General features: G+C 42.8%; 1 protein-coding gene across 1 annotated transcript in view; it reads left to right on the top strand.

The window, feature by feature from the left end:
- The first annotated feature begins 391 nt into the window (after window positions 1-391).
- Window positions 392-23,072, top strand: part of LOC132872188 (E3 ubiquitin-protein ligase TRIM9) — a 44,361-nt gene continuing 21,680 nt past the window's right edge. The window contains 3 exon segments of the mRNA XM_060906823.1: window positions 392-1,207; window positions 14,090-14,185; window positions 20,635-20,757. Coding sequence (XP_060762806.1) covers window positions 392-1,207; window positions 14,090-14,185; window positions 20,635-20,757 — 1,035 coding nt within the window.

Here is a 23,072-nt window from a genome sequence, read left to right as displayed (position 1 = left end):
TTTTTTTGCCTCCTCTATCAGCATCCTCTACAGTAGATGTGAATTAATTATAGGGATTAAGGGATTTGTGTTGGGATTGGAGTCTCAGGGAGCTGTGCCCGGGGTGGGAGGGGGGAGGTTGCGCATGCGCAGAGAGACACCGAGAGAGCGCCAGAGAGAGATCTCGAGACTGAGGGAGCTGTCCAGGTTTTAGTGGTGCTGTTTGTTTGCTTGTGAGTGAGGGAGTGAGGGAGCTGTCCAGGTTTTAGTGGTGCTGTTTGTTTGCTTGTGAGCGAGTGAGGGAGCTGTCCAGGTTTTGGTGGTGCTGTTTGTTTGCTTGTGAGTGTGTGTGTGTGTGTGTGTGTGTGTGTGTGTGTGTGTGTGAGAGAGAGAGAGAGAGAGTGTGTGTTTTATGGACGCAATGGACGATGAGCTGAAATGTCCAGTATGCGGGTCCTTCTACAAGGAGCCGATTATCCTGCCGTGCTCCCACAACGTGTGTCTGGGCTGCGCGCGGAACATCACCGTGCAGACTCCGGAGGGTGAACCGCCGCCGCCACCGCCGAGTCGCGTGTCGGCCGGCTCGGACTACGACTACACGGACGCAAGCGAGACAGACAGCGGGTACGGCTCGTACACACCGTGCGCCAAGTCTCCCAACGGCGTGCGCGTGTTTCCTCCGGCACTACTGGCGCCGTCTTCTTCCTCCTCTTCCTCATCGGCGCACCGCCACCGATCCGTGACGTGTCCGCTGTGCCACCGCAGCGCCTCGCTGGATGAGCGCGGCCTCCGCGGCTTCCCACGCAACCGCCTGCTCGAGGCCGTGGTGGCCCGGTGCCGCCGCCGCGGGACCCCTGAGAACAAGTGCCAGCTGTGCGATCGCAACCCGGCCGACGCCACGGTCATGTGCGAGCAGTGCGACGTCATGTACTGCGCGCCGTGCCAGCAGCGCTGCCACCCCGCACGCGGGCCCCTGGCCAAACACCGGCTCGTGTCGCCTAACACCGGGGCCGCCGCCTGCCCTGGACCGCAATCCTCCTCCTCCTCCGCGGGCGCCTCTTCCTCCTCCTCCTCCTCCTCCTCCTCCGCGTGCGCCGAACACGACGCCCAGAGCTGCACCGCGTACTGCGTCACCTGCAAGATCCCCGTATGCTACCTGTGTATGCAGGACAGCAAACACGGAAAACATGACGTCAAACCCATAGCCGTCATGTGGAAGCAGCACAAGGTTGGTTATCTTTGATCTCTAAAGCAAAGCCAAACTCTCCAAGAGTTTGACTGACAATTTCTTGAGATGTTCCCAGTTATCCCAGTGTTCCAACCAACACACAAGCATTTATGACACTCTCTATGATCAATACGGAAATGGAATTGATCAGGTCCAATTCTATTTCTGTAGTGTACTAAAGGATACTAAAAGGTACGAAAGGCTCATCTCATCTCATCATCTCTAGCCGCTTTATTCTGTTCTACAGGGTCGCAGGCAAGCTGGAGCCTATCCCAGCTGACTACGGGCGAAAGGCGGGGTACACCCTGGACAAGTCGCCAGGTCATCACAGGGCTGACACATAGACACAGACAACCATTCACACTCTCATTCACACCTACGGTCAATTTAGAGTCACCAGTTAACCTAACCTGCATGTCTTTGGACTGTGGGGGAAACCGGAGCACCCGGAGGAAACCCACGCGGACACGGGGAGAACATGCAAACTCCACACAGAAAGGCCCTCGCCGGCCCCGGGGCTCGAACCCAGGACCTTCTTGCTGTGAGGCGACAGCGCTAACCACTACACCACCGTGCCGCCCGCGGTACAAAAGGCTGTCTTCCATTATTCTCTCCGCATTCACTGGATATGAGCGATCGCATGCTCTGATTGGCTACTCTACTCCAAGCTCATATACACAGCAAAATCCGCATACCCAAATTAACACTGTCAGATTTAATTTCAACACTTTTAAAGTGTCTATATGGGTCCACCCCAGGAGTGTTAATTTAACTCTTTTTGCAGTGTTGGTACCTTAACACTAATTTAGTGTCATTTTTCACTCTTTTTGGAGTTAAAAGTTAACACTTATTAACAACATCCAGTGTTAGTTTTTCTCAACACTGGTATGTAGTGTTAGACATTAACTCTCTCAGAGGATCATTTGTCGACTATAAAAGTGTTAGCCCCATAACACTTAAAAGGTGTAAATACAGCTCTTCCTGGAAATGATTTTCAAATTAAAGTTTGCTGAAATAAAGGTGGACATATTTTGTGTTTTACAATTAAACATTTATTTTCAACATTTGCACCCCCAAGAAATGAAGTCACATTAAAAAATGTAACAATATGGAACAATATATGTCCTTTCACTCTCATTAGAATATTGCTTCTGAAATGGTCTAAAGTAAGTCAACTGGTCAACAAAAATCAAAGCATGTTCATTACTTTGTTCCTGTATACAGTATGCATGAAAGTGTTCATCAAAATAAAGTGTATCAACAGTAGAAGCTATTATTAAAGCACGCTGCTCATGTAATATTATGTTACAATTTTGTTGAATACAGGTAGGTCATTGGATGTTCCAGTGTACCAAACGCAGGTCATTAGCACGGTCCCTCATGCAGCAGTCAGTGAAGCGTGCATAGATCTTCTGGCTTCAGCCAATCGATGTGTGTCTATGCAGTGGGCGGGGTGACATGAACACTTCAAGTGTAAAACCCAGGATCGGAGTTGAGAGTTAGAAGTTCAGAGTTAGTATTTATACAATTACACGGACAGGTTTGATTTAGTGACGGTTTTATTTTTACACCCGATTTTGACACCAACTACTTATCAACTGAAGTCAAATATAATGGATTTAACTCTATCAGAGTAAAATTAACTCTACTTTTGCTCAAATTTCACTAACACCCAAAATTTAACACTTCTGAATTTGCTGTGTACCGTGAGTAGAGAAAAACAAATTGGCGGAGCATGTTGTGTTGCTGAACCAACCAAGGACGAAATAAAAACTCTGCTCGAAAACCTAAAAAAAGCAACAAAATATGGAATGAAAGTATTTGATGGGAAGAACGTATCTTTTTTATTATTATTTTTCAAGAATTATTATTATTATTATAGCATTTATTACAAATTGCTCCCGTCATTTCGCCAGTTTATTTACATTCTAAGCGGAAATGATTTTGTCGGATGTTTTGTATGAAGTTTTTATTTACTGAATTTGCAAAAAAAAAGAAAAAAAAGCTCTGTTTCTTAAAATCCAGTGAATGTGGAGAGAATAAAACAGTTATTCTACTCAATCTTGTCGTACACGGCTTGTAGATGGCTCGGCGCTACGCGTTTCATCGGTTATCAGCTCATGTATGACTCGACTTCATGGAATAACTGTTAACTGTGTAGCCTTGGCCACTTATTATTCATTTCCAATCACCACTAAGCAGATATTGTAGATAGATAGATAGACAGACAGACAGACAGACAGACAGACAGACCGACCGACCAATAGATAGATCGACAGATAGATAGACTGACTTAGATAGATAGATAGATAGATAGATAGATAGATAGACAGACAGATAGATAGATAGATAGATAGATAGATAGATAGATAGATAGATCAAAAGACAGACAGACAGATAGATAGACAGACAGACCGACCAATAGATAGATCGACAGATAGATAGACTGACATAGATAGATAGATAGACAGACAGACAGACAGACAGACAGATAGATAGATAGATAGATAGATAGACCGATAGATAGATAGATAGATAGATAGATAGATAGATAGATAGATAGATAGATAGATAGATAGATAGATAGATAGATAGATAGATAAACTTTATTTCAACAGTGTGGCCCATTCAGCACATCCATAGTATTGACAGAGATCCTACAGAACTATACTGATTTACAATTTCAAAAATACACTACAATGATCTTTAAAATTTTCATTAATATGATTAAAAATTTAATTAAAACTATCATTATGGTCTTAAGAGGAAAAAATACAATGAAATTGTCAGAAAAAAAGATACATGAAACTCACAACAATATAATATAATATAATATAATATAATATAATATAATATAATATAATATAATTCTCAGCATTGTCGTAACCTTAATGGTCAGTCATGTGATCGAGTTCTGAGATGTCAGTCAAGCTTGATTGGGTGTGGGGGAGGGGCACTTTGGTCTCGAACATATTAAACATGAACAAGGTCACACTCTCTCTTCCTGTAGGGTATTTCTGTCTTCCTCTCTCTATAAAATGCACATATCCACCCACAAGTGTTTTCTGTGTACGCATTACTCACTTGACGCAAACTCCACGTTGGTAATTGGTGTTTGTGGGAGTAGGTCACACATTTTGTGGAGGAAGACGAGTGAGAGCCTGTGTGCGTATGTGTGTGTGCGTGCCTGTGATTCAGCCTACATCCGGCTCTCCCGCTGTGCGCCTGATCTTCACACACTAGTGGATTTGAGTGCGCTGCATAAACCCATCAAAGTTCTCCCCGACAGGACAGACGGCCGAGATGAGAGCACACGGCATGTGGCTAGCTGCTGAACAAAGGGTTCTTCTTCAAACCTTTTTTCGTATTAGCCCAAAACTAAATATAGACCTTCACACTGGTGGGTGTGTTTTAAATTCCATTACAGGCCCCTTCTAAAATGAATGGACACTCTTTCTAGGGTATGAATATATACAGCGTGTTAGCATAATGCCTAGTAACTAGCGAGAAAGAAATCAGCCACATGGTAACTGTTCAGTAATCCAAGCTAGCGTGATACTAAGTTGGCTAGCTAGTAGCATAACTATCTACATAAATAAGGTATTAAATATAGCTCCACAGATGTTGGTGTGATTGGAGTTGTTAAATAGCTATCACAGGAGCTAGCTAAGTGGCTAGAGTCATGTTGTCGCAAAACATAAATAGCTAGCTAGCTATCATGCTGCAGGTTTTTGTTACTGTTCAGGTACTATTTGTCGAAAAGACAACATCCTGAAATGTTTTATTCATTCATTAACGTCCGGAATGTCCATGCAACAAGTTAGTTCCTGTTATCGCTTACTATAAATAGTCATTACATCGACAACCTGTCCTGAAGACTTTCCCAGGGAGGAAAACCTACCGCTACAATCTCGAGTGCTGACACTGGAGACTCCTTCAATAAATGTGAAGCAAACATCATCTTCCTCTATAATCAACACCTTCTGACGAATCAGAATCCAGAATCGAACAGAGCCGTGATATACACTCGCTGGCCACTTTATTAGGGACACCCTAATATGCAGTCCTCTAATTAGCCGGTCCTTTGACACCAGCACAATGCATCAAATCACGCAGATACAAATCAAGAGCTTCAGTTAATGTCGAAGATCAGAACGGGAAAAATTGTGATCTCACAGTGAAGTGTGGGCGGCACAGTGGTGTAGTGGTTAGCACTGTCACCTCACAGCAAGAAGGTCCGGGTTCGAGCCCCGTGGCCGGCGAGGGCCTTTCTGTGTGGAGTTTGCATGTTCTCCCCGTGTCCGCGTGGGTTTCCTCTGGGTGCTCCGGTTTCCCCCACAGTCCAAAGACATGCAGGTGTGAATGTGAGTGTGAATGGTTGTCTGTGTCTATGTGTCAGCCCTGTGATGACCTGGCGACTTGTCCAGGGTGTACCCCGCCTTTCGCCCGTAGTCAGCTGGGATAGGCTCCAGCTTGCCTGCGGCCCTGTAGAACAGGATAAAGCGGCTAGAGATAATGAGATGAGATGAGACAGTGAAGTGTGACTTTCTTTCACTGTGGCATGGGTGTTGGTTTGAGCCAGATGAGTATGAGGTTTGAGTATTTCAGAAACTGCTGATCTCCGGGGGTTTTCTCATACAAACAACAGTCTCTCGAGTTGACACAGAATGGTGCGAAAAACAAAAAACATTCAGTGAGCGACAGTTCTGTGGGTGGAAATGTGGCCAGATTGAGCAGTTCGAGCTGCCAGGAAGGATATAGTAACTCGTATAATCACTCTTTACAGCCGTGGTGAGCAGAAAAGCATCTCAGCATGCAACAGCAGAAGAACACATTGGGTTCCAGTCCTGCAGCCAAGAACAGGGATCTTAGAATCAAGAACAAGTTCCTGTTAAAGTGGCAGTGAGTGTAATATCTGTTATCATTATCTATCGAACCAATCCCATTGATTTGGTAGGTCTGCTGCTTCTGTATTGCTGACAATAGCTACGGTCCTTCTGCTTTAACAGCATCGTGCATCCGCTTCTAAGTAACCACTCTGTTTCCTTGGTGATTTGTTGCTGAAAGGCGAGACAGAAAGAATGAGTGGAAGAAGAGAAAGAGAACACGAGTGCGTCTTCAGTGCACTCAATGGAACGAACATACAGGAGGTTTCAGCTACATTAACCTACATTCTGCCTCCTCATGCTATAGTAAGCATCATTCCTGATGCAAGAGTAGTGTGTCCTCTTTACACGCTGAGGACACACCACGGACGTGCAGCGCGAGAGCTGGTTCTCCTGTTCCACTTTCACTTCTTTATACTCAAGATAACATCTCTTCCTTTTACTCCGAAAAAAAAAAACTTGCTCAGATCCGGTGTCTGGGAAGACTTTGGAAGTACACTGAACTCATTGTCATGTTCACTGAACCAGTTTCCAACCAGGAAGTACACAAGATGGCCAAATTGTTTTACTCAACAATTCTGTGGCATTCAAACAGTGCTCAAAGTGTGGGAAGAAAACATTCCCTACATCATTCTACTACCACCGCCAGCCTGAACTGTTGACACAAGACAGATCCATGGATTCATGCTGTTGAATTCTGAGATGCTGTTGTATCTGGAGATGCTTTTGAAGAAGAAGAAAGAAGAAGAAACCTTTATTTGTCACATGCACACTTCAAATACAGTGAAATTCATCCTCTGCATTTAACCCATCTGAAGCAGTGAACACACGCACACAGCCAGAGCAGTGGGCAGCCACACACAGCACCCGGGGAGCAGTCAGGGGTTCGGTACCTTGCTCAAGGGCACCTCAGCCCAAGGCCGCCCCACGTCAACCTAACTGCATGTCTTTGGACTGTGGGGGAAACCAGAGCACCCGGAGGAAACCCACGCAGACACGGGGAGAACATGCAAACTCCACACAGAAAGGCCCTCGCCGGCCGCTCGATTCGAACCCGGAACCTTCTTGCTGTGAGGCGACCGTGCAAACCACTACACCACTGTTGCAAAGAGTGATTAAAGGAGCTAAGACTGCATTTAGATGGAACGCTCAGTCTAATTAAGATGCAATGGCTGACTGAAAATGGCTTTTCCTCTTTTCATTGATCCTGCAACCACCAGCTATCAGTGCCTGGATCACTGTTTAAGGTCAGGGTCAAGGTCAGGGATCAGGGGTCAAAATGTTACTCTGATGAGGTGATCATTGTTGACCAGGCAGTTATTCAGAGGGTCAGTCATAAAACCCAGCCAGTTGTCCTTTTTTGTTTCTTTTCTTTCTTTTCTTTGGGCTAAATCAGCAGCACTCTGGTCATCACATCATTATTTGGTATGGACATGCTAACAGAATTGAAATCTCATTTTCTGTCGTAAACATATTATACCAGGCTTGTAGTACTCGAGTCCGACTCGTGCCATAATTTTAAGGACTCAGGACTTGACTCGGACTTGAGGTTTAGTGACTCGACTACAACACTGTATTACACACAGGGTCAGGCTGAATTCTCAATTGTGATTGGTCAGAAGGTTTTTAACATGCTGTTGTTTCTAGAGTAATGGCTAATATATTGGGACTTGCATGCTGGGCACTTGAGCTAGTGGTGAAATTTTGTGCTCAGCTACCAGAAGGTTCTCAGTTCAAATCCCAGACTGTCCAGAGAGCCACCAGGCAAAATCCCAACAAGGAATTGATGCAGTAAATGCAAGCGTGGAGGCTGGAAGGACTGAGGATGAGCTATTTACAGCGCTATAGTGTGGGTCCTTTGACACCACATCTGTGGATAAGTCTGACATTTCCATCAGTTCCGGCTGCCAAATCAAGCCATCAGTGTTTCAGCTATGTCTTGCATCTGAACAAGGACAATTTCTTGATTATGCTGAAGGGAACAGAGGGGAATATTAGTCAGTGAAGCTCTCTACCTTCTCCCACGTACTGTATTCATTACCGAAAGGAAGGACCTCATGAATATTTGATTACGCCGGGTCTTTAAGCGCTTAGAAATGATGGACGTGTGGGCCATAATCAGTCCACAGACTGATAGAGCATTAATGGGCTGGGATCAATTCCCAAATAAGAAAGAAAGAACAGAGGAAGAGAGATGGTGGGAGGTGGGTAGAGCAGACAGGAGTCTGAAGGGGGGGGTGTAGGGGCGGATATAAAAGCCCACACGTCAAATCGATTTAGCTGTAGTATTTACAGTTTATGACTCCTTGCTCCAGCATTATGGGTAACACCACAAAAATGACACCATTCTGCTTTCTCAGCGAAAGCTTCTTTTTGTTCTTCTCGTTTGCAGGGGTTCCTACACAATGGTATACCATGCATCCAAAAAGTGCCATTCCTTTTCATTGGCATTTGTTATGACTGGGAAAAAACACTTGAAGGATGAGCAGAGTTCCTACCAATTTGCGAACCTGCATGGATTGAATTCGATCCAAGGTTTGGAGGGATTTCTTCTATATGGAAGCAAACCTGCTATTATGAGCCATGCCCAAAACAAGACCAAACTCAACCCCTGGACATCTCCAGACCCCACTTTGAGAACCGTAGCCTTGATGCAGCAAGGAGTGACCATGTGGTTATCACAGATTTGGGGTCATTACTAAAGGCGTTCCTCAAGGTTCAATTCTAGGCTCGGTTTTGTTTGCTTTCTACATGTAGATCTGCTCCACGTAGATGTTTTTTTGTGTACGGGTGTGTGACTAAACAGAGCTACTCACATGTGTGTGTTCCCTGAGGACCCCTAATCAAGGTCACTCCAACAGTCCATCAGAATATTCATGCTGTTTTATATTAGACACATACTGTACATAGTACGCACACACCCAAAGCCAGCCTCTTATTTGCCTCTCACACACACTTGTCTGCTAAACTCATCCAAGCATCAGCTCTAAATGTCAAAAATATAGCTGATATCCTCTCCAGCTTTCCATCGCTCTGTTTCCTTCATCACGTCATTGTTTTGTTGAAGTACACAATATGATAATTGTGCTGAGTGTTTTCAACAGGATAAAAGAGGATGCCTCATTTCATTACAGAGCACTCTGCATCACACACACACACACACACACACACACACACACACACACACACACACACACACACACACACACACACACATCTACTGTTACACTGCGACACGCGACCCAGATTTGACCTGGATTAGAGTCCTTATTATTCGCAGGGCATTCCATTTTTAACCTTTATGTTATTCTCAAAATATTTCAAAGCTTTTATTACAAATTTTTACTCATATCGCTTTTTTTTGTCATTTTGTCCTGCCTTTATAGTACAGTATGACATGAGCTAATGCCAATCTGGTGTGCCAAATGGGCCAGACGGTTTGCCATATGTGACCCTGGTGTCACACTGCCTTCCCTGATGTTCTTACAATAAGAAATGCATAGACTATAACAAAGTAATGACACCTTACATGTGGTAATATTACAATATATGTACTGTATAAGGCTTTTTTGATGAAACATGCTTGAAAGTAGAGCTACTCAATACATCATTTGTTAGTTGTTTAGCAATTTCAGCTGGTTTTCAAAGAATATCTGAATAAATTATCGTAATTTTGCTGAGTTTTTGTACCAATATTCAGTAGGTTCAGATTTTTCATCAAACATGAACATATTTTATGAGGAAAAGAAGAGAAACATTTTGTACAAAATTAGTTTTTAATATCCGCTGTGATAAGTCTGAGGCATGTAATGATATATCGTGCGACGATAAACCGCGAGACAAATTTATGACGATTTGAATCGATGAAATAAAAAACGAATCATGATTATTATCAGGCTGCGCAAGCTTTTTGTTTTTCTGAGCAGTAATTGTGTTGTTTGTCTGCTGTAAGCAGAGGGCATACAATAGTGGGAATGTTCATGACTTCACACTAGGTGGCAGTCACACAGGTCTAATGTTGTGAAATCACACAAAAACAGATCAGAAATGTGAAAGAGCTTTGTGCGATTGTGTATAAATTCAAATACATTTAACAAGAAATCAGAGCTCTCTTTTTACAGATTGCTGAAAGATAAAGAAAAGAGAAGCAAATAGAGGTAGAGTGGTGCTTGAAAGTTTGTGAACCCTTTAGAATTTTCTATATTTCTGCATAAATATGAGCTAAAACATCATCAGATTTTCACACAAGTCCTAAAAGTAGATAAAGTTAAACAAACGAGACAAAAAATATTATACTTGGTCATTTATTTATTGAGGAAAATGATCCAATATTACACATCTGTGAGTGGCAAAAGTATGTGAACCTTTGCTTTCAGTATCTGGTGTGACCCCCTTGTGCAACAATAACTGCAACTAAACGTTTCCGGTAACTGTTGATCAGTCCTGCACACCGGCTTGGAGGAATTTTAGCCCATTCCTCCGTACAGAACAGCTTCAACTCTGGGATGTTGGTGGGTTTCCTCACATGAACTGCTCGCTTCAGGTCCTTTCACAACATTTCAATTGGATTAAGGTCAGGACTTTGACTTGGCCATTCCAAAACATTAACTTTATTCTCCTTTAACCATTCTTTGCTAGAACGACTTGTGTGCTTAGGGTCGTTGTCTTGCTGCATGACCCACCTTCTCTTGAGATTCAGTTCATGGACAGATGTCCATGACAATCAGGTGTCATCCCGTTGACTGAAAACCCCTGACTCTAATTTCACCTTCAAATGAACTGCTAATCCTAGAGGTTCACATACTTTTGCCACTCACAGATATGTAATATTGGGTCATTTTCCTCAATAAATAAATGACCAAGTATAATAATTTTGTCTCATTTGTTTAACTGGGTTCTCTTTATCTACTTTTAGGACTTGTGTGAAACTCTGATGATGTTTTCGGTCATATTTATGCAGAAATATAGAAAATTCGAAAGGGTTCACAAACTTTCGAGCACCACTGTAGTACTAATGTTTGTAAAAGTTTATTAAGAAAAGGTTTATTTGTTATTAACATTTTCATTTTCAATAAACTTAATATTTTTGTTAATGGGCTGTTATATTTTATGGCTACCTTTACAAATGAGGGTAAATAATTATTGTTGATTATTAAGAAAATTAAACAAAACTTAAAAAGAAAAGGAATATTGACATTGATAAAGAATAGGAAAAATAAATGTTGCAATTTTTTGGGAATAAAATTTTCTATGTTTAAATTTTTTTTCCAAAAATATCGTGGGAAAATCAAATCGTGAGCCCAACATCGTGAATTTAATCAAATCGTGAATTGGATGAATCGTTACATACCGAATAAGGACAATATTTAGAAAAGGCGATCTGTTGTCATGAATTTCTCCTTCTCTGCATTTTTCTTTTGTTTTGAGTCGACTTCAGGTATGTTTTGTTGATACTGCCATGTCCCTGTGTTTCGATTCTGTTACCTAATGTGTGCACCTGTTCTGAGTTCAGTGCACAGTGTCTTGTTAGAATTATAGGAAATTGTAACTTTTCTGAAAAAAATGAAAGTTAATGTAAATGAAGAGCAGGTGAGGCCAATAGTAATTCTGCAAAAATATCCATACAAATTTTGGCTTTATCCATGATTTCATCAGCTGTGTTTGATTAAAGGTAGGGTAGGCAATTTTTTTTTGAACCATTTTTGTTAAATTTATTGAAATTCTCTTTACATCCTGAGAGCAATGAATAAATCAAATGCTTTGGAAATAAATCTCATTATCTCTCTCTAGCCGCTTTATCCTGTTCTACAGGGTTGCAGGCAAGCTGGAGCCTATCCCAGCTGACTACGGGCGAAAGGCGGGGTACACCCTGGACAAGTCGCCAGGTCATCACAGGGCTGACACATAGACACAGACAACCATTCACACTCACATTCACACCTACGGTCAATTTAGAGTCACCAGTTAACCTAACCTGCATGTCTTTGGACTGTGGGGGAAACCTCAGCACCCGGAGGAAACCCACGCGGACACGGGGAGAACATGCAAACTCCACACAGAAAGGCCCTCGCCGGCCACGGGGCTCGAACCCAGGACCTTCTTGCTGTGAGGCAACAGCGCTAACCACTACACCACCGTGCTGCCTGGAAATAAATAAAAAAGAAAAAAATGTCATCTGTGACAATCACAGACTTGTAAAAAGCCCGTCCGGATGGCGTATTCTGTCCATGCACTCATTTCGTGTGACTAGCGATTTCCACAATGCCAGGCAGACGTATTGCAAACATACTGCTAAAGCTAGCGAGCTAGTTGACAGCTGAGAGTACTAACAATAGCCATGTTTGTTGTTTACATTTATTATGATAATGTTAGGAGTTAGCTGGATATGACAACGATGCACTACGCTCCTCCCCCCAATGCTCTTTCTCTCTCATGGACTCGTCCTCCAGCAGTAGTCAGGCAGTGCGCGTTCATGTGTTTTGCATGAGTGGCTTTGGAGGGAGGGTTGAATGGAAGGGGTGGGATTTTTTCACTTGGATACTTTCAAAATCTAGCTTACTCTTGCTGGTTTCTCCAACGTTGCATACCGTAGCTTTAATATATATTTGAAATGTGAAAATGTGAGTGGGAAAAACACATTTGTTTGTTTGCCTCAATCTTGAGATTTGTAAGGAGTTTTTTATATATATATAAAATCAGTTTATTCATTATCAGCACTAATTTAATCTTGACAAATGAGAAGTCAAGGCTTGATTATAGGCATCAGAGTGACCACCTTGCTGCACCGCTGACCCTGGTAGCGTCCTAGGGTCTCACACACACACGGATTGTGGCAGCAGTGAGACACGAGTGGGCGTATCCGATCCGTCACAGTCCTGTTAGCTGACCGGACAGCTTGTCGAGGCAGATGGCACGTTAATGGAGTGAGGAGGAGTGTGTCTGAATGTGTGTGTGTGGACCGCTGATCGCTGGGTGGCCCAAAGGAAGAGGAGCAGGTGGAGAAAAAGTGTGTATGCGTGTATGAGTATAGATTAAGTCTAAGGTCTGGTAGGAGTGAACAATCATCATTTATTATCAGCAAGGAGTTCATGAGTCCTGGAGCAGTGCTGGGTAAATTGCGAAATAGCCAAAAGGTCAAATTATTACAAGTTCAATCACAACTGCTATGGACACCTCTAGGTAATAGTAACTACCTAATTACTATGTTTATGTATTCAAGTTTTAAATTTATTTACAAGCAAATTAAAATTTCAGAAAAAAAGCAGGTGGATCAAAAGACATTACTGGATGTTTAAGCTTTACGTGGTTTGAGTTTTTAATTAGATGCTCATATTATCTAGAATCATGGTGCCAGAGAGTCTATTATGGGGCAATTTTTAAGATGAATAAAAAAAAAACCATTTACATCACATTCTGACTTCTATCAGATATTACCTGCTGTACCTACTCTTTCATGAATCTTTTTTTTTTTTTATGAGACGCTCCAGTGCTGCCGTCTAATTGATTTGGCATCCGAGTCTGAATAGAGAAGATTATCTAAGAACGTGCCAGCAGACAGATGCAGCTCAGCAGTTCAGGGTTTTGGGATTGATGCTGTTGGCTGAGATGGGAAGATGGGGGATTTTTAGGAATTCATTGCTTTATCTAGTGGAGCTCAGTGCCATGATGGACTCTTTGGATCTACCGGCATTCACTCTTTCATTATGGATGCCATTATTTTTCCTCATTCTGTCTCTTAGTCATTGCACAATGGAGTTTGATTGGAAAAGGAAATGGAATCATGCCACATTCAGTGTCATATTTTTATTGACTTTTTCACTATTGTTGAGTAGCCAATGATGTTCGTAATTTGCATCTTTAATCGATATCAAGTCCTTGTCAACAGTGGTAGAAATAGGTTCCATATAAAATAACTTATTATCACTGAAATTGTTTGAGATAACGTGAATGTAGTAATAATTGTGTGTGTGTGTGTGTGTGTGTGTGTTATCTGCAGTGCCAGTTGTCCCAGGCGTTGAATGGCGTGTCCGATAAGGCGAAGGATGCCAAGGAGTTCCTGGTTCAGCTGAAGAACCTGCTCCAACAGATCCAGGTACAGTTTTGATTGTACACATTATTAATACCAGGAAGTAAACCTGACTGAATAGGTGTCAAATACACAAAAAAAATTCTTGATACATCTTGAAAAATAATCCAGAACAGATAAAAATGCAACACAAAAAGTAAGACCTAAAATTGTGGAGCGTCGTTGGATGGCATGTAAGCTACTAGGATATCAATAGAACAGCAAGTTTCTCCATGTTGGGCAACTCCATGTTTTGTCTTTGTTTTGTTTTGTGTTTTTCTACCATGTCTCTGAGTTCAATCAGTTTGTCTTTGTAAACCCTCATGCTCCCTTGTCTCATTGCAGTCTTGTGTGTAGTGTTTGTTTCTGAGTGGTATTTTTCCCTCATGGCTTGTTTCATTGTTATTTCTGTGTCGAGTAAAATATGGTTTTGGTGTTTGTTCTAAATTTTTAAGATTTCTTGATCTCACATGTCCATTTTGGCTCAGTTTTTTTGAAGAGTTCCAGTAGATTTGGAGAAGGTGATGCATTTTAACTGTGCGTACATGTACAAAAGATGGCTGCCACGCATATCCTGTGGTTGTTTGGAGTGTCACTTGTGTGTATCCTCAGAAATTAAGACTATATATCCATGTGGCACGATACCAACTTAAATAATTGGGGGAAGTATAGCACCAAGTGACACTGTGTTCACAACTGACTAAACAAACTAGTACTAAGACAAAATTTTCCAAATTATGCTTCCAAAAACATCTCACATAGCTTTTAAAGCTACCAAATTTCTCTCATTTAGCATACTGGTTTTCTGAATTTTCTAGATTAGTACTTTTGAATGTAAGGCCATAGTTTTGGATTTGAGATGCAGATAATGACTACAATCACGACGACGGCAGAATGGTTTTAAACGAGATAGAGCTCGACAGTCTGTTTAGCATTGTGGGTCTCCCCATTGTGTGTTTATCACTCCCTTTCCACCAGCGTGAACCAGGTACTAGTTCTGGGCTGGTGCTAGTGCTGGTTCTGAGCTGTTTCAACTTGTGAAGCTTCTAAGAACTAGTTTGCTTTTCCATGAGCTAGAGAGCTACGTTGTTACGTCACTGTATACATCTCCGCTTTCCCAAGTGTTAGCCATGCTGTTAGGGTAGCTCATCTTGCTGCTAGTCCTGCTAGTTCATCATGCTAGCACCAAGCACAACAATGGCGGACCTCATGAGATGTTTTTCTTCTTCTTTACTTTTAGATTAGTCAGACGAGATGTTATACATGCTTTGTTGTTTTAAAAAAAAATCACTCACAAAGTTTTAGCTGGCGGCACGGTGGTGCAGTTGGTTAGCAATATCACCTCACAGCAAGAAGGTCCTTGGTTTGCAGCCGGTGAGGGCCTTTCTGTGTGGAGTTTGCATGTTCTCCCCATGTCTGCATGGGTTTCCTCCAGGTGCTCCAGTTTCCCCCACAGTCCAAAGACATGCAGGTTAGGTTAATTGGTGGTCCTAAATTGACCGTAGGTGTGAATGTGAGTGCGAATGGTTGTCTGTGTCTATGTGTCAGCCCTGTGATGACCTGGCGACTTGTTCAGGGTGTACCCTGCCTCTCACCCATAGTCAGCTGGGATAGGCTCCAGCATGCCCGCAACCCTATAGAACAGGATAAGCGACTACAGATAATGGATGGATGGAAAGTTTTAGCTGGTCTTTTTGGTCACGATCATCCCGCCCCAACCTTTGACGTAAACAGTTCTTGATTCTTGACCAGCAAAAAGTTGGTGCCACTCTGGAACCAGTTCTTTCCAAGAGCTGGTTCTTTGGCTGTCAAAATGCAAACAACTGGTTCGAGGTTAGGCACTGGCTCCGAACCAGCCCTAGAGCTGCCTTGGTGGAAAAACCGTAGATATGGGGTTTTACAGTACCAGGCAAACAGCAGCTCATCCTCCACCCCAAACACCCAGTGGTTAGTGGAAAACCCTGTTTCTACAGTATGCACATGACAATTTCTACCTTTAACAGTGTTGTAGTCGAGTCACTAAACCTCAAGTCCGAGTCCAGTCTTGAGTCCCCAGTGATCAAGTCCGAGTCAAGTCCAAGTCATTAAAGAAAATTTTGAGTCGAGTCCGAGTCGAGCCCACTATTGATCTGAGTCCAGTCCGAGAACAAGACTCCAACCACACCATTTGACGGTGGCTGTTGCTGCCTTTATGTGAAACCATTTCTGCGACTGTGTTGGACTAATGTTACTGCTTGACTGTCCCATTTTAGGTAACAGGCTACAGATAAAAAGTTGTTCGTTACTCAGCAAGCCCCGCCCACTATCAACAGGGCAAATAACATGAGACAGGGTTAACACTAGCTAGCTCATCCTTCAGCAAGCAAGCCCTGCTATCAACAGGGCAAGGAGCATAGTGTGCCTCTTCCTTCTCTGGGTGGAGTCTTACCAAATGATGATTGAAGTTCGAGGTCGTCCCCGTCGTCTCCTCAATAGTTCTTCTATATATGGAACACATAGCAGTGCATTTTTTCCCACTGCACAAGAAGTCTGTATAAGCAAAGTGGACAATCCTAGGGGCTTCTCTCCAGGCATTTTAGCGCCATTAACGTTAGTTTGTTCCCGAACATGACATATGAACAGGTGAATGTGCATTCTCTTGCACGAAATTAGTCTAAAAATTAACATAGATATAAATATCTTATGCCAAATTATGATGGTATGTAGGGCAGCACGGTGGTGTAGTGGTTAGTGCTGTCGCCTCACAGCAAGAAGGTCCTGGGTTCGAGCCCCGGGGCCGGCGAGGGCCTTTCTGTGTGGAGTTTGCATGTTCTCCCCGGGTCCGCGTGGGTTTCCTCCGGGTGCTCCGGTTTCCCCCACAGTCCAAAGACATGCAGGTTAGGTTAACTGGTGACTCTAAATTGACCGTAGGTGTGAATGTGGGTGTGAATGATTGTCTGTGTCTATGTGTCAGCCCTGTGGTGACCTGGCGACTTGTCCAGGGTGTACCCCGCCTTTCACCCGTAGTCAGCTGGGATAGGCTCCAGCTTGCCTGCGACCCTGTAGAAGGATAAAGTGGCTAGAGATAATGAGATGAGATGAGATGATGGTATGTCACAAAAAAATAAAGAAAAAATCCGAGTCCTCGTCTCTAATTTACGAGTCCGAATGCAGTTAATGCACGAGTCCGAGTCATCAGTGCTCAAGTCCAAGTCAAGTCACGAGCCTTTAAAATTAGGGCACGAGTCGGACTCGAGTACTACAAGCCTTTGTGAAAGGACTAATAATATATTCGAATAGAATTAAAATTGAAGCAATTTTTCCAATGCTAAATTGCAGAATCATATTAGACAAGACTACATTGCTCAGAAATATATCGTAACAAAATTGAACCACGCCAGCGGCTGGTGTTCAGATGTCGGTGATGATCGGCTGTGAACAAATCCCCGCCGAGCAAAGTGAAAGAAAGCATGTGAAATTTCAAACAGAATCAGTCATGTGATGATTCACACTCTTTAACGTTGAAGCACCGAACATAAATATTTTACTCATTCGTGCTAGTGGTACCGGTATGTGGAGCAGGCTGGATAAGAGATGGTCTGGTTCTGGGTTATTTTTAGTCTGAGCGAGAGCCAGAGTGTGTGTACGTGGGTCTGAACATCCATGTTGTGATCAGCTTTTTACTGCAGTCTACTAGGACTCTGTCTCTACAGACATATTAATATCTCCCTCATAGAAATTCATACAGTAGTGGTTAGCGCTGTCACCTCACAGCAAGAAGGTCCAGGTTCGAGCCCCGTGGCCGGCGAGGGCCTTTCTGTGCGGAGTTTGCATGTTCTCCCCGTGTCCGCGTGGGTTTCCTCCGGGTGCTCCGGTTTCCCCCACAGTCCAAAGACATGCAGGTTAGGTTAACTGGTGACTCTAAATTGACCGTAGGTGTGAATGTGAGTGTGAATGGTTGTCTGTGTCTATGTGTCAGCCCTGTGATGACCTGGCGACTTGTCCAGGGTGTACCCCGCCTTTCGCCCGTAGTCAGCTGGGATAGGCTCCAGCTTGCCTGCGACCCTGTAGAAGGATAAAGTGGCTAGAGATAATGAGATGAGATGAGAAATTCATACATATCTTCCCTCAAAGCTTCACTTTTCATCCTGTATGTACATCCTTTTCCTCCTCCTCTGCACCTAAGCTAACCCTGATTCTCCAAGTGATTCATTCACCACTCTGCGTCAGATCTGTGTTTGTGTGTTGGAATCGTAGGCGGAAGTTGCAAAGCCTGAACCAGGATCTATATTCAGTCTTTATGAATGATCGGCTGTGTTTCAAACCTCCTACATGGTGCTGAAGGGTGAACCTGGAGCTCCATTCAGGATAGCATGAAGCTTTGGGAGTTAGGAATGTTTTCGCTTTACGTTAATCGTTGCCTGCGGACTTTCTTCGGTTTCTTGTTCTACTGGGATTAAACTAGATAACGAGATAGAAGATATGATTCATCATCCATCAGAATGAGCACTCTGAGTGCAAGTGGCCCATTGGTCACATCACTTCACTTCTCATTTGCATAAATTCCAGAGGTGTGGCTTGCTAATCACTGAACTAGCTAGCTAACACTGTTTGTAGTTGGGCTTCATGATTTACTTTAAAGCAGCTATGGATAAACAAGCCTGTCGGAAAACTTCGACACTGGAGACTCAAATCAAGCAATTACAGTGTCTTGCAAAAGTATTCATCCCCCTTGGTGTTTGTCCTGTTTTGTCACATTACAAGCTGGAATTAAAATGGATTTTTGGAGGGTTAGCACCATTTGATTTACACAACATGCCTACCACTTTAAAGGTGCAAATTGTTGTTTTACTGTGATACAAACAATAATTGAGATGAAAAAACAGAAATCTGGTGTGTGCAGAGGTATTCCCCCCCCCCCCCCAAAAGTCAATATTTTGTCAAGCCACCTTTTGCTGCAATTACAGCTGCACGTCTCTTGGGGTATGTCTCTATTAGCTTAGCACATCTAGCCACTGGGATTTTTGCCCATTCCTCAAGGCAAAACTGCTCCAACTCCTTCAAGTTAGATGGGTTGCGTTGGTGTACAGCAATCTTCAAGTTATGCCACAGACTCTCAATTGGATTGAGGTCTGGGTTTTGATTAGGCCATTCCAAGACATTTAAATGTTTCCCTTTAAACCACTCCAGTGTAGCTTTAGCAGTATGTTTAGGGTCATTGTCCTGCTAGACCATGAACCTTCGTCCCAGTCTCAAACCTCTGGCTGACTCAAACAGGTTTTCCTCCAGAATTGCCCTGTATTTAGTGCTATCCATCTTTCCTTAAGTCCTGACCAGCTTTCCTGTCCCTGCAGATTAAAAATATCCCCACAGCATGATGCTGCCACCACCATGCTTCACTGTAGGAATGGTGTTCTCAGGGTGTTGTGTTTGCGCCACACGTGGCATTTCCCATGATGGCCAAAAAGATCAATTTTAGTCTCATTTGACCAGAGAATCTTCTTCCATGTGTTTGGGGAGTCTGCCACATGCTGTGGAACAAACTCCAAATGTGTTTTCTTAAGCAATGACTTTTTTCTGGCCACTCTTCCATAAAGCCCCGCCAATTCTGTGGAGTGTACGACTTACAGTGGTCCTATGGATAGATACTCCCATCTCCGCTGTGGATCTTTGCAGCTCCTTCAGTGTTATCTTTGGTGTCTTTGCTGCATCTCTGATTAATGCCCTCCTTGCACAGTCTGTGAGTTTTGGTGGGAGGCCTTCTCTTGTCAGGTTTGTCGTGGTGCCATATTCTTTCCATGTTGCTATAATTGATTTAATGGTGCTCCCTGGGATATTCAAACTTTGGGATATTTTTTATAACCCAACCCTGATCTATACTTCTCCACAACTTTGTCTCTGACCTGTTTGGAGGCTCCTTGGCTCTCATGTTGCTTGCTTAGCAGTGTAGCAGAGTCAGGGTCCTTCCAGAACAGGTTGATTTATATATACAGACATCATGTGACAGATCATGTGACACTTTGATTGCACACAGGTGGATCTTAATCAACTAATTATGTGACTTATCAAGTGAATTGGCTGGACAAGGGGTTTCCTACGAAACGGGGTGAATACCTATGCATACTCCAGATTTCTGTTTTTTTTCATCTCAATTATTGTTTGTATCACAGTAAAACGACAATTTGCACAAAGTGGTAGGCATGTTGTGTAAATCAAATGGTGCTAACCCCTCAAAAATCCATTTTAATTCCAGCTTATAACGCGACAAAACAGGACAAACACCAAGGGGGATGAATACTTTTGCAAGGCACTGTAAATGTGGCGCGATCCCCATGTGTAAGCTGTTACTATGGAAACGGTTACATATTAGAAGGAGTGTATTGATACAAAGCTGCAAAGGACATTTGCTTTAATAAATGTACAAATTTATTCCAAATGTGCGGCAGTAATTATTTTATCGTATAAGATATAAGTTTCTGTGCGTGTGTGTTTAATAGGAGAACGGCGTGGAGTTTGAAGCATGTCTGGTGGCCCAGTGTGACGCTCTGATCGAAGCTCTCACTCGGCAGAAAGCCAAGCTGCTCACCAAGGTCACGAAGGAGAAAGAGAGCAAGCTGAAGGTGGGCTAAAACACACACACACACACACACACACACGGAAACAAATTCCCTCGGGACTCCCTGTCAGAATGATCCATAATCTCTTGTGACAAGACTCCATGACCCCAGAAACAGCAATGTGACATCCATAGCACTCCACACGACAATCGTGACGCTCTAATACCTGATGCTCTGACCTCCTCCACTAGCACGGCTTTGTTAAATAATCAAAGCTATCAGTCGTCATTTAGCCTGATTCATTTACATGTTGCTAATCGACTCATTTTTTATTTGAATCATTTAAAGGCCATGCGTGACACAGTAATCATCCTCTTGTAAAACTGTTATCTCTTTGTTGTCAGTTTGTTATGTTTAATAAACAGTATACACTCACTGGCCACTTTAATAGGAACTTGTTCTTGATTCCAAGATCCCTGTTCTTGGCTGCGGGACTGGAACCCAATGTGTTCTTCTGCTGTTGCGTGCTGAGATGCTTTTCTGCTCATCAAAGTTGTAACGAGTGATTACAGTGGTGCGTGAAAGTTTGTGAACCCTTTAGAATTTTCTATATTTCTGCATAAATATGACCTAAAACATCATCAGATTTTCACACAAGTCCTAAAAGTAGATAAAGAGAACCCAGTTAAACAAATGAGACAAAAATATTATACTTGGTCGTTTATTTATTGAGGAAAATGATCCATTATTACATATCTGTGATTGGCAAAAGTATGTGAACCTTTGCTTTCAGTATCTGGTGTGACCCCCTTGTGCAGCAATAACTGCAACTAAACGTTTGCGGTAACTGTTGATCAGTCCTGCACACCGGCTTGGAGGAATTTTAGACCATTCCTCCGTACAGAACAGCTTCAACTCTGGGATGTTGGTGGGTTTCCTCACATGAACTGCTCGCTTCAGGTCCTTCCACAACATTTCGATTGGATTAAGGTCAGGATTTTGACTTGGCCATTCCAAAACATTAACTTTATTCTTCTTTAACCATTCTTTGGTAGAACAACTTGTGTGCTTAGGGTCGTTGTCTTGCTGCATGACCCACCTTCTCTTGAGATTCAGTTCATGAACAGATGTCCTGACATTTTCCTTTAGAATTCGCTGGTAGAATTCAGAATTCATTGCTCCATCAATGATGGCAAGCCGTCCTGGCCCAGATGCAGCAAAACAGGCCCACACCATGATACTACCACCACCATGTTTCACAGATGGGATAAGGTTCTTATGCTGGAATGCAGCGTTTTCCTTTCTCCAAAAATAACGCTTCTCATTTAAACCCAAAAGTTCTATTTTGGTCTCATCCATCCACAAAACATTTTTCCAATAGCCTTCTGGCTTGTCCACGTGATCTTTATCAAACTGCAGACAAGCAGCAATGTTCTTTTTGGAGAGCAGTGGCTTTCTCCTTGCAACCCTGCCATGCACATCATTGTTGTTCAGTGTTCTCCTGATGATGGACTCATGAACATTAATATTGGCCAATGTGAGAGAGGCCTTGAGTTGCTTAGAATTTACCCTGGGGTCCTTTGTGACCTCGCCGACTATTACACGCCTTGCTCTTGGAGTGATCTTTGTTGGTTGACCACTCCTGGGGAGAGTAACAATGGACTTGAATTTCCTCCATTTGTACACAATCTGTCTGACTGTGGATTGGTGGAGTCCAAACTCTTTAGAGATGGTTTTGTAACCTTTTCCAGCCTGATGAGCATCAGCAACACTTTTTCTGAGGTCCTCAGAAATCTCCTTTGTTTGTGCCATGATACACTTCCACAAACATGTGTTGTGAAGATCAGACTTTGATAGATCCCTGTTCTTGAAATAAAACAGGGTGCCCACTCACACCTGATTGTCATCCCATTGACTGAAAACACCTGACTCTAATTTCACCTTCAAATTAACTGCTAATCCTAGAGGTTCACATACTTTTGCCACTCACAGATATGTAATATTGGATCATAAATAAATGAACAAGTATGATATTTTTGTCTCATTTGTTTAACTGGGTTCTTTTTATCTACTTTTAGGATTTGTGTGAAAATCTGATGATGTTTTAGGTCATATTTATGCAGAAATATAGAAAATTCTAAAGGGTTCGCAAACTTTCAAGCACCATTGTATATGAGTTAGTATATCCTTCCTGGCAAATTGCTCAAACCAATCTGCCCATTTTCCTCTGACCTCTGGCTTCTGTTATCAACAAGGCGTTTGTTTCCATCTGCAGAACTGTTGCTCACTCAAAAATGGTTTTTGTTTTTTGCACCATTCTGTGTAGAGACTGTTGTGCGTGCAAACCCCAGGAGCTCAGGAGTTTCTGAAATCCTCAA

This window comes from Neoarius graeffei, chromosome 2 (assembly GCF_027579695.1).
Source record: "Neoarius graeffei isolate fNeoGra1 chromosome 2, fNeoGra1.pri, whole genome shotgun sequence".
NCBI lineage: Eukaryota > Metazoa > Chordata > Actinopteri > Siluriformes > Ariidae > Neoarius > Neoarius graeffei.
This window is presented reverse-complemented; position numbering and strand designations above follow the sequence as displayed.